The sequence below is a fragment of the Pipistrellus hanaki genome (assembly GCF_964339955.1).
Source record: "Pipistrellus hanaki genome assembly, chromosome: 5".
Lineage (NCBI taxonomy): Eukaryota > Metazoa > Chordata > Mammalia > Chiroptera > Vespertilionidae > Pipistrellus > Pipistrellus hanaki.
This window is the reverse complement of record NC_140507.1, coordinates 31,061,832-31,074,185: the sequence shown is the minus strand read 5'-3', so window position 1 is coordinate 31,074,185 and position 12,354 is coordinate 31,061,832. Positions and strand designations below refer to the sequence as shown.

Here is a 12,354-nt window from a genome sequence, read left to right as displayed (position 1 = left end):
TCCAATTTATTTTAGTTTTTCTACCCAAATAATGCAGTTTTAACCTATGGATGCAATTCAGAGGACGTGGACAATAGCAGCCCAGTGACAATAGCAAACGAGAATGGAAGCCAGAAGTTCATCCTAGAACCAGATTATCTACATCCTTTGAATCCAAGGTTCCAGCACCATGGACAGCAGCAAACACCTATGGTAGTTTAATTAGCCCACTAATACAGATGAGGAAAATTTAGGTCTCCAAGCAATAGAAACACACTTTGACAAAAAAATGGCCATTCTATGTCTTTCACTGTAGTATACAAAATAAGAGCTAAACAGGCGGCAGGAATGTCTTACATTTGGGAGTCAATATGGAATTTGCTCACTTTTTCAAGATTGCCACTTTTCTGAGACACTGCCACAGAGGTGTGGTTAAATCTAAAAACCAAAGGCCAGACATATGAAAAAATGTTCAATGTCACTGATCTTCAGAGAGATGCAAATTAAAACCACAGTGAGGTATCACCTCACACCTGTCAGAATGCTACCACCAATAAGTCAACAAACAACAAGTTCTGGTGAGGATGTGGAGAAAAGGGGATCTTCAAACACTGTTGGAGGGAATGCAGACTGGTGCAGCTACTGTGGAAATAATATGGGTGGGTTTCAAAAAATTAAAAGTCGGAACTGTTTTTTTGTTTTTGTTTTTAACCCAGTGATCCCACTTCTGGGAATATATCCTAAGAATCCTGAAACACCAATCAGAAAGAATATATGCACCCCTATGTTCATAGCAGTGTTATTTACAATAGCCAAGATCTGGAAATAGCCCACGTGCCCATCAGTAGATGAGTGGATAAAAAAGCTGTGGTACATTTACACAGTGGGATACTTTACAATATGCAGCTGTAAACATGAAGGAACTCTTATGCCTGGTGACAGCATGAATGGACCTGGAGATTATCATGCTAAGTGAAATAAACCAGTCAGAGAAAAACTAATACCATATGATCTTACTATTATGTGGAAGCTGATGAACAAAATAAAACCAGAGGCATGAATACGTGGAACAGACTGACAGATGTCATAGGGGAGGGTGTTGGGGGGACTGGATAATAGCTGAAAATATTAGCCAAAGAGCATATATGCATAGCCCATGGACAAAAACAACAATGTGGTGAAGGTCAGGGGAGGGGGCCGGGGCTGGAAAGAGATAGGCAAAGAGGGGGAATGTGGAGGAACACCTGTAATAGTGTCAACAGTAAAAATAATAATAATAATAATAATAATAATAATAATAATAAAACCAAAGGCCAGATCCTAGACCAAGAACTCACTTTGGTTTATGCCTTCATCTTCCCTTCAATTAAGGGATGACTGGTGATGATTTCAAAAACCATACAAAGACATCCCTTTATTAGAGACTGGCTATTGCTTAAGGACAATAAGAGAAACTGAAATTTCCACAGAAGGATTTCAGAAATTACTGCCCATACACTTACCTCAGAGACCAGAAAACAAATGTGCTAAGGAACTCTGGCGGGGAAAACAGGAAATCACAGAATTGTTTTTCAAAAGGGAAAGTAATTGGTTATTTCTATTTCAGCTTAGCTAAAGCTGTAAAATCTAATCAGAAATATTTTTCACAGTGGCATCTTCTCCAAGATATTGAAATACCTCAAAACATAAACCATTTTCTATTGTTGATGCTGTTTTTGCTGGGCGAAACGAAATAATTATATCAAGCTTCACTAAAAGTAAAATAAGGCTTCTTGCAAGAGACTGTAAGCATGATCATGAATGAGCCAGTTCCCTAACCTCCACCTCTGATGCTTGAGGGAAGAAGACATCGTTCTCTCAAGCAAACCTGACAGTCAGTTCTTGAGTCCCTAGAGGCCAAAATGCCAACTAGTCAGCACCCAGAAAAGGCCGCATGAAATTTCAAAGAACAGGCTTCCCACATTCTGAAGTTCATCTTGGCTTCAGCAAACTGCTTCCAAGACATCAACACGGGAATGAAATGGGTATGAGTGCATTTTTTTTCCTACCTTCTCTTCTTGTGACTTCAAAGCTTCTCAATTCCTGCAAGAAAAGAAAGGCTTTGTGTTTTTGAGGAATAATTCATGTGCACAGTTACTTGCAACCATCCCACCCTTTATTACACATTTATTCACACAAAGGTGAACAATGTCATAAGAACATGACATTCAGCAGCGCTGGGTGGGTCTTAAACTCTCAACACACACATCTCTGTAAAGGTAAACAACTTGTTGCATGGGAGACTTAGGGGAAAATATTATTAATTGTGCAGTTTTAAATGAGCAGAGCCAACTCTCATGGTCTTCCTTATGTGGAATCTGAGCTGGTATCAGGTGGAAGACCCGCTCCAGGTCAATACCCTACCCTCCTCCTAGACTGCAGGTGCTTTGAAGGGCCTGGGGAAAACACCGGTAGTCAAGGGCCAGTTATCTCACCAGCAGCGGGTTCCAATCAGTGGTGCCACAGCGAAGACCACTATTGCTTGTGTAGGTCACTGGCATGATCTGGTGATTGATTATGCTCAATTCAATAGTTTCCCAAGGGTAGTTATCTGTGGACAATATGGACCAGTCTATGCCACTGACTACATTAATCCCTTGGTTTTCCTAAATACAACCTCATCTTCCTGTTATGTGTAGGGCAATAAGCAAAGTATTTTAGAAGTTACGTGGGTAAAACACACCGAGTTCCTGCATTGAAGATATTCGCAGTTGAACAGGAGGCTACAGAACAAACAGGAATTTTTCCTTGATAAATATTCACATTTGGCTGGAAAGGGATTTGTAAAAGAACCTTTGAACGCAGCACTGAAGAAGGGCAGGCTTTCAGATAGGAATAAGGGAGGGAGGGAGAGATAATAGCTTAACGAAAGGTAGGGTTTAGAATGCCCAGGAAGCAGAAAAACACCCAGTGAGAAGTAATAGGGGGACAGGGCTGAAAACACATATTGTAGTTTCATAACTACATAAAGTATCTACAATTCATCATAAATGACCAGCTTAGTACAAAAAGCCTACTATTGAGAGTAGGCTGAAAATCCATGCCAGCAACTAAAGAAAAGAAGCTAAAACACCAAACACGGGCCAACTCTTCGCCACCACAATCAAGATGACCATTCAGTGCCAGACCAGCACGTTTTAAACAAATGACATGGTCTTTCATACCTTAGCATTCTTGTCTAGCATTCTTTTGGGGTCAGGATGGGAAGCGGTAGCAGAGAGAAAACTGAGGAGGCACTGAGAAGTTTGTCCGCCCCAAACTACACTCTCTGACTGCCACCTCTGCAATGAGTCCAAAGCCCGGGGGAGGCCAATGACAGATACACGTTATAGGCCAGCAGCCAGCAGCACAGCACAACGAGCCAGTGAGCTTCCGGAATGCTGGCTCCTGAGGGGACACTCACACCTCAGGGCTCAGAAGCGGGAGCATGGCCAGTGCTGTGTGTACTGAGAGATATGGTAGCCACAAGCACAGCATGCATAAGGCAAACCCAGCTCCTCCCACGCTATTCCTCCCAAATAACTAGTATTTGTGGAACAGGGAAAATTGATAATCAACTTTTGTGGCTCTAGAAAAAAACTTCATGGAAGTTTCATTACAAATGTATAAAATTTATAAATTAGCTTAGAGAAAGCTAACTGTGGCATATTGTTGTACCTTCTTATCTAGCAACTTGGTATTTTCAATAATTGGTCCAAGTCTACTTTTATTTCTTTCAAGAGTTTTTTTTTTTTTTTTAATCATTTTCCTTTAAGTATTTTGAATATTTTGTTTTTGTTATCATAAATGGAATTTCTCTTCCATTATATCTTCTAACTCATTTTTGTTTGTAAACATGATAGCAATTGATTTTTACATATTGATTTTATAACCAGCCACTGCATTAAATATCCTTATTGCTTGTAATAGTTTTACCATTGATTATTTTGGGGTTTCTATTTGTATAACCTATAAATAGCAACAATTTTATTTTCATTTCCTATGTCTCTTGTCTAATTGCTTTAGCTAACCCTTAATTTAATGTTAAATACTGTGGACATAGTGGGCATCCTGGTCTTGTCTCTGACTTTGAGAAAACACCTTTAGTGTTTGCCTATTAAATAAGATGTTTATTATATTAATGAAATCCATACATATTTTTTTAAAAATATTTAAAAAACAAATGGCCCAGCGTGTCCCCTACTTATTCACTGCCTCTTTCCCTCCACTAGAATGTGAGTATCTTTTCCAGTTTTGCATCCTCAGTGCTACATTAGAACAGATGCTCTTACACATTTGTTTAGTGAAAAAAAAAAAAAAGATGTGTGTTGACTTTTATGGAAATGATTATATTTTTTTCCTCCTTAGCTCTATTAATTTGATGACTTATTTAGTAGATTTCATGGTATTCAATTATCCTTGTATTTCTGGAATAACTTTTCTTTTAAAATAATTCTTTCTTTTCTTTCTTTATATTTTTTATTGAAGTAACATTGGTTAATAGCATTTTACAAATTTCAGTTGTATATTACAATTCAATATATGTATACTGTATTGTGTGCTCACCCACCAAAAGTCTAGCTTTAATTTGTCACCATATACTTGATCCCCTTTACCCATTTCATCCTCCCTCACACCCCTTCCCCTCCAATAACCACCAATCTGTTGTCCATATCTATGAGTTTGTTTGCTACTTTTTTGTTTTATATTCCACATACTAGTATGCATGAAATCCTATGGTTTTTATCCTTTTCTGTCTGACTTTTTTCCTTAGCAAAATATGCACACGTTCCAGTTATGCTGTTACAAATGGCAATATTTTACCTTTTTATGGCTGAGTGTTATTCCATTGTGTATACCGTTCTATACAAACCACTGTGTATTTTTAAAAACGTGCTGCTAAATTCTGTTTTCTATTATTTAAATATATTCTTGCATTAATAGTCATAAATAAGAGTAGTCTATAACTTTTAGGTGCTGTTTTCCTCAGTCTTAGGAATTAAAATGATTCTAGTTTCATATTATAATGTATTTGGAAATTTTCTTTTATTTTGCTCTAAATAGTTTAAAAATGAGATTATCTGATCTTTAAAGGTTTCTTCAACTTCATTTCCCAGGTAGTTATTAAAATGAGAGTAAGGGGAAGGTCAGAGAGGTTAAAACTTCAAGTTTTGGTCAAGGGCCAGCTGAGGTTTAAATTCTAAAGTCTGACTCCAAAGCTTCTGCACATAACATTCCATCGTTATTAATTCATAAAGACAGTGTGAAAGTTAGATGAAATAAACTTCTGCTTCAGGCTATGAAAAAATACCTGGTATTAAGCCAATCCTGTTAAGAAAAAACTATAAAAGTTGTTTAAGAGGTTTTTAAAATTCTCAACAATAACATCAAAAAAAGTTTTTGAAGGCACATAAGAGCAACAAAAGCAGCCAAAACTTAAAGAGCCAATATTTGGAGAGAAGAAAAGTCCATTGAAGTGAGCCTTGTATTCACCGCCACATTTTTCCTTTGGGGCATTTGCAGTTTTGCATAGAAGCCAAACAGAAAGTGATGGTTTGGAGCAGGGGTCCTCAAACTTTTTAAAGTGGGGGCCAGATCACTGTCCCTCAGAGAGCTGGAGGGCCGGACCATATGAACTACTAATTCCTACTGTAACACCTCGGCTGCGCTCACTGCCCAAAAAACCTGGCGGGCCGGATCAGACTCCTCTGCGGGCAGCATGTGGCCCGCGGGCCGTAGTTTGAAGACCCCTGGTTTGGAGCTTTAAAAAGTCTCACTGGTATATGGGTTGTGGCTACTGAAGTATCCAAAACGTGAGCATCTAAAACCTGGAGGAAAAGAACCAGGAAGAAGTGAGCCCAATATGCTCCAAAGAGTTTCCTCTTGCATTATATGGTTATGCCTGGACTGCACTTAAAGGGCAAGAAGTTGAGAGAAAAAAAGCAAAAACACAAACAAACAAAAAAAAACCACCAACAACAAAAAAAAACCCCAACACAAACAAACAATAACTAGCTTCGAATAAGCTAAAAAACTAACCATAGATTTTGACAATATCATGATGCTACAGGGACAAAAAATTAGGCTTTCCAAAAAAGAGTAGTCCTAGTAAAGGTAGCTTTCAGTTAAGATCATATAACTTCTTTTCCTGAACAGATCAAAGAAAAGTAAATCCTCTGTGGAAGACAATAAGTTACCCACAGACTTTATAATTTTTCATATGTGATGTCCAGCAAACAATTCAAAATTAATAGGCATTGCAGGAAATGGGATCAAATGACTAAAATCCAATTAAGTAGACAGCAGATACAGACCCATAGGTTATCCAGATTTAGAATTATCAGACAGAATAATTATGACTAATATGTTCAGGAAAATAAAAGAAAATATGTTAAATTTCACCATGAAATTAGAATATATTAAAATAAGAATCAAATGGAAATTCTAGAACTGAAAATTAAATAACTGAAAGAATTTTTTATTGATTCATTTTAGAGAGAGGGGGTGAGAGAGAGAGAAAGAGAGAGAGAGAGAGAGAGAGAGAGAGAGAGAGAGAGAGAGAAAGAGAGAGAGAGAGAGAGAGAGATATGTTGTTCCACTTATTTATGCAATTCTGACCAGGGATCAAATCCACAAACAACCCTGGCATATCGGGACAATACTCTAACAATTAAGCTACCCAGTCAGGGCCTAACAGATAAATTTAATAGCATCTTAAACATAACTAAAGGGAGAACTAGTAAAATGGAAGCTAGATCAGTAGAAAATAACCAAACTAAAGATCTGAAAGAGAGAAATAAAAAATGAGAAATACAGAAGAGTATGAGAGACATTATGGCACATGGTGAAATGGTCTAACAAGCATGTAATTAAAGTTTCAGAGTGAAAGGAAAGGGGAAAATAGGTAGAATCAATATTTGAAGTGATATTGGTTGAGAATTTCCAAAATTAATGAAAGGCATGAAACCAGAGATTTAGGAAGCTCTAAAAGTCCAGTAAGATAAATACAAAGAAAAACACTTGAATATACAGAGAGAGAGAAAAGTCTTGAAAATTGCCAGAGGGAAAGCAGAGGGGTGAAAAGGACATATTACTTACAAAGGAGCAACAATAAGAATGATGGCTGACTTTTCAGGAAAAAATAATGGATTCAGAAAACAAATGACATCTTTAAGATTCTGAAAAACACTTAGAAATCTAAACTCAGTGAAAATATGGGAATTCATAAAATAAAATAAAGACTTATATAAACAAACAAAAACTGAGAATACCTTGCCAGCAGATTAATAGTAAGAGCAATAAAAGGAAACACTGAACAAAAGGAAAATTTTGAGATGAATGCACAGTTATGCAAGAAGAAACAAAGAACATAAGGAAGGTTAAAAATCAAGAAATCTAATTTTGGCTCAAGCTGGTTTGGCTCAGTAGATAGTGCATTGGCCTGCGGTATGAAGAGGTCCTGGTTTCAGTTCTGGCCAAGGGCACAAGCCCAGGTGGCAGGCTTGATCCCCAGTAGGGGGCATGTAGAAGCAGCTGATCAAGGATTCTCTCTCATCATTGATGTTTCTATCTCTTTCTCTCTCTCCCTTCCTCTCTGAAATCAATAAAAATATATATTTTAAAAGAAATCTAATTTTGGCTGCTTAACACAACTTCAATATCGTCTTCCAAGGTAAAAATATTTGGAAAACTAAAATTAATGCAATATGATCACAAAAGGTCTGGAGTTTAAATGAAATTGAATATGAAAATGTTCTATTACTATTTTAAAAAAAAGATAAAATTAGTGCTATGAGGTCAAAGGAATGAGATTAAAATAAACAAAAAAACAACAACTATAGATTAAAAAAAAAAGACAAGAAAGGACAGGGGAGGGGGGGAAGGAACCAATAACAGAAGGGAAAATGTGTTAAATTTAAGTCCATTTAAAAAAGTAGACTAACTAAAATAAAATAAACTAACTAAAATACAAAAGTTGAAATACTAGATAAAACAAAACTAAATTATTTGCTACTTATAAGAGACACACCATAAATAAAAAGATACAAAAAGGTTGAATGTAAAAAAATACAAAAGATAAACCATAGTAATGTCAATTAAAATAAAGTTGGTGTAGACAATATAGACTCTAAAACAAGAATTATTAGTGACAAAGAAGATGATTCATAAAGATAAAAAGGATATTTTAACGGGAATACCTAGCAATTCTAAATTTATACACATATAATAGCATAGACTAAATATATATAAAGTCAAAACTAAAAAAACTGCCCTCTAGTATGGCTCAGTGCTTGAGCATCGACCTCTGCACCAGGAAGTCCTGGTTCAATTCCCAGTCAGGGCTCATGTTCAGGTTGTGGGCTCAATACCCAGTAGGGGACATGCAGGAGGCAGCCAATTGATGATTATCTGTCGTTTCTACCTATCTCTCCTCTTCCTGCCTCTCTGAAATCAAAAAAATATTTTTTAAAAAACAACACTATAAAACTAAAAGAAGAAATCTACATTGATAAGTCCACAATAATAGTTGGAGGATTTAAGAAACCTTTGTAACTAACTCATAGAGTTAGTAGAGAAAAAAGCAGTAAGGCTATAGGAGATTTGAACCTCATGAACAAACTTGACGTAGTTGATGTACATCAAACACTGTGCCCCAAAACTGCATACTATACAATATCTCAAGTATCCATTCAACATTTATAAAAACCAGTCATATGCTGAGTCATCAGGATGTTTCAATGAGTTTCAATTTATTAAAATCATACAGAGAACATACATATTTTTCTGACTGTAGAGAAATTAAATTAGAAATTAATAACAGAAGACTATAGGAAAAAAAAGCCCAAATATCTGATCCATGAATCTAGAAGTATACTGTATAACTTCCTAAAGAAAATGAGAAGATATTTTGAATTGAATGATGACTGAATAAATAGCATTTAAAAAATTATGAGATGTGGCTAAAGCAGTAATTAGAGGGAAATTATAGCCTTAAATGCATGTAGAAAAAAACAAAGGCTAGAAATTCATAACCTAAACATCTATCTCTAAAAGCTAGGGAAGGACAATTTAAGCCCACAAAAAGTAGAGGAAAAAAATAAGTTAGGAGCAGAAATCAATGAATTATAAGAGGGGAAAAAATCATACCACAAAATTTTAAAGCCAATAGTTGGTTCTTTGAAAAGATAATAAACTTGGTAAATTCCTAAGAAGGCTGATCAAGAAAACAGAGAAAAACATATATAGAATTCAAAATCAAGCAAGAACCCACATATATCCAGTTTCTGAGTTTATATCCAGTCTCCACACAGCTGTGCCCCGACACCTTTGGTGAAGCAGTGTGCCTCCTAAGCCTCAGTTTGTTCATCTGCGACATCAGGCCATGGGGGTGCCTTCCTCAGAGAGTAGCTGTGATGGTTAAGTGAAGTAACAATAGGCCTGTACCATGCTGAGCATGGTGGTTGGCACACATCCGTCCTCCCGGTGGCTGTCATCATCGCTAGCGCCATTAACGAAGTCAACGAATGGAGAGGGATGGTAAAATCATTTGGGGGAGGCAGTGAGGTCAATGGCTCCATCAATTTTTGAGGCTAAATAAAAATCTTTCACACCTTGCTCAGTGGTTAGAGCATCAGCCTGAGCACTGGAGGGTCTCGGGTTCAGTGTAAGGTCAAGGAGGAGTGTGGGAAGCAACCAGTCAGTGTGTCTCTCTCATATCAATGTTTGTCCCCCACCCCTCCTAAAAGTCAATGGAAAGACATCCTCATTCCTCTGGGAAGGATTAAAAAACACACCTGTCTTTCCAGTACTTGAAAAGCAACCCCCCAAAAGCTGTGGCAGAACTGAATAGAACCCAGCTCACTGGCATCACTGACACCAAGGTCCTGGGTGCATCGCCTAAGGGGAAAATCATTTGCTGCAGAAGCTTCAAACAAGACGGTTATAAATGAGAGTTAGCGCATGGGCATTACTTAATGACTGAATTTCTTTAACTAAAAATCTAATTTTATTATGGTATAAATCACACTTTCTTGAAGGAGGGAATTAATTTTAGATTTCTCATTCACTGTTCATAACCTTTCCACGAATTTGACAGCCAAATCATTTTAAATGTCATTTAACCAATACAATACAACAGCTTTATTCCTCATTGTGCCCTTCCCAGATCCATTATCTCCCACCATAATGTAGAGGAGCTTAAGTAAAAAATTACCATTCCATAAAGCTGTATTTTACTGTGCCGTTGAACTGCATAATCTTTATTTTTGAATCAATATAATGTGAGGGCTGAGTAATATTTTTCATAATCCAAAAATCTATTACAGATCCTCAGCCTGAGAGCTGCTGAAAAAGCATGAATGAGGAGCCTCAGACTCCATGCCAGGGGGGCCACGTCCCCCTCAGGCTGTGCTCCGAGCCCAGGCTGCGCGTGAGGCTCAGGAAAAGGGTGGTGTAGGGCAGGCCCAGGCCACAGTCACACCTCCTCACCCACCCTCGGTGACAGGGTAAGTCTCAGTGGGATTCGGTGGCTTCTGGGAAAATGTTGGCTGTGTAGGTTAGGAAATGGGGCTCAAAAGTACCCATGACTAAGAAGAGAGGCCAGGAAAGGTAAGCTGCAAGGAGCTGGACAGGGCCAGGTCTTCGTAGACAAAGCAGAGGTGAGCCTGGCACAGATGCGGCACAACCTGCTCAGGAGGGCAGCTGTCGGCCGGCCCTCTGCCCCTGCCAGTGTCCTGATGGGGAGCCCAGCGACCAGGCCCAGAGCAGCTGAGACACTCCCTTCCTCAGAGCTCCCCAGGCCACGTGCCTGAAGAAGCTACAAAAGGAAGCCCATGGGTTCAATTTATAAACCATCCGATGCAGTGGAGATGGGAGCTGTGCTATCAGGGCTAATTCAGACTGAAATTCTGACAGCTAAATTCTACTTCATTCACTTCTGAGATGCTCTTAAAACTAATGCTTCTCTAACAACCCTTCCTGCAATTTTTCATTCATTCATTTGAATTTTAAAAGTTTCATTTTTGCTGGCAAGACCCCATCCTGCAATTGAGATCTCCAGCTGACGGGCAGGACACGGCTAACGAAAGCAATGCCTCCGGTAGCCTGTGTTCCCTCACGGGCTCCCGTGGCCTGAGCCCCCGCCGAGCACGTGGTTCGCTTTATCTCCCCGGCATCACTCAGTTAAAAGCAGAAGGAAAGCCTCCCATTGTTAGATTTCCCAGCACAACATGCCTGGGCCTTAAAGCCAGATAAAGAAAGGGTTAGCAGATTAACCTTACACGCAAGGGCTGGTTTGAGGGCCACGTGGATAATCCCGCTAACAGCAGAGCTTTCTGGGCAAGTGTTCAAGGGAAATGCCAACAAGGACGTGCCAGCGCTGGAGAAATGCCACGCAGGCAAGAAAGAGGTCAGCGCTCATCCCCGGCCTCACTGAGAACGGCCTCCGGGTGGGTGGACGCCGTACAGGCATGCTGAAGGTGGGAGAGGCACAGGCCGCAGTCCTGAACGCCCAGAGGCTGAGGTAGCTAAGGGAGTCGCTTTGGCCTTTCAGCCAGCTTCACCCACAACCGGCCCCATCAGCTGAGGCCTCGCTGCCTTTCTCAGGAGACCCGGGACAGAAGGGGTGGGGCTGGGCATGACAGCACAGGCAAAGGAAGTGAGCGACCTGAGCTGAAACTTGGCTGGTGCCGTGAGATCTGTGTCCCCTCAATTTCCTACCCAATAAAAACACATGGATCCGTGTAAGCAACTAGTGCTTACACAGGACAGGAGAGTGTAAACAGAGGTTTATCAAGACCAACGGGGGAGAGACCCTGTACAGACAATTTTGAAAAAATATTAGAAACCTCTTTGTGATTGAGGTGCAAGTCATCTATTTTGCTTGTTTTTTGGTTGTTGTTGTTTTTTTAAAATCACTTTTATGAAGCTACTATAGCCTCCCTGGGGCACACAAGTGAGGAACATCAATTTTATTATATGTCCCTGAGGGATACTGTGAAGCAAGACCCTCGCTGCCTCCAGGAAGTCTGAATAACCTGCTTCTGGTCATAGCTACTCCACCAGCTGTAGCCCTGAGAGAGCCTTCTCCCACCACAGTTTACCCATCTGTAAAATGGGGAGACCAGACCGCCCAGCCAAGGCGAATCAGAAGCACGAGCTGCGTCTCACAGGCAATGCTGCCCAGAGCTGTCAGAGGCCGAGCAGAGGTTGCCAGCATAGGAGAAAGCTGTGATACTCTAAAGAGGAAGGGGGTTGATGGTAACGATAAAACACCAGATAGAAAAGGTAGTGTGAGGATATTTGCCAGGCCTTCAAAAACTAAGACACGTTGGGAGTTAATTTTCTCACTTTTAAAAG

The 12,354-nt window shown here is 39.4% G+C and overlaps 1 protein-coding gene across 5 annotated transcripts in view; it reads right to left on the bottom strand.

The window, feature by feature from the left end:
* Positions 1 to 12,354, bottom strand: part of FSTL4 (follistatin like 4) — a 518,038-nt gene that overhangs the window by 263,192 nt on the left and 242,492 nt on the right. For all 5 annotated transcript variants that reach the window (XM_084886586.1, XM_084886587.1, XM_084886588.1 and 2 more), the window contains one exon: positions 2,028 to 2,061. In XM_084886586.1, the coding sequence (XP_084742712.1) occupies positions 2,028 to 2,061 (34 nt within the window). The remainder of the gene's footprint in view (positions 1 to 2,027; positions 2,062 to 12,354) is intronic.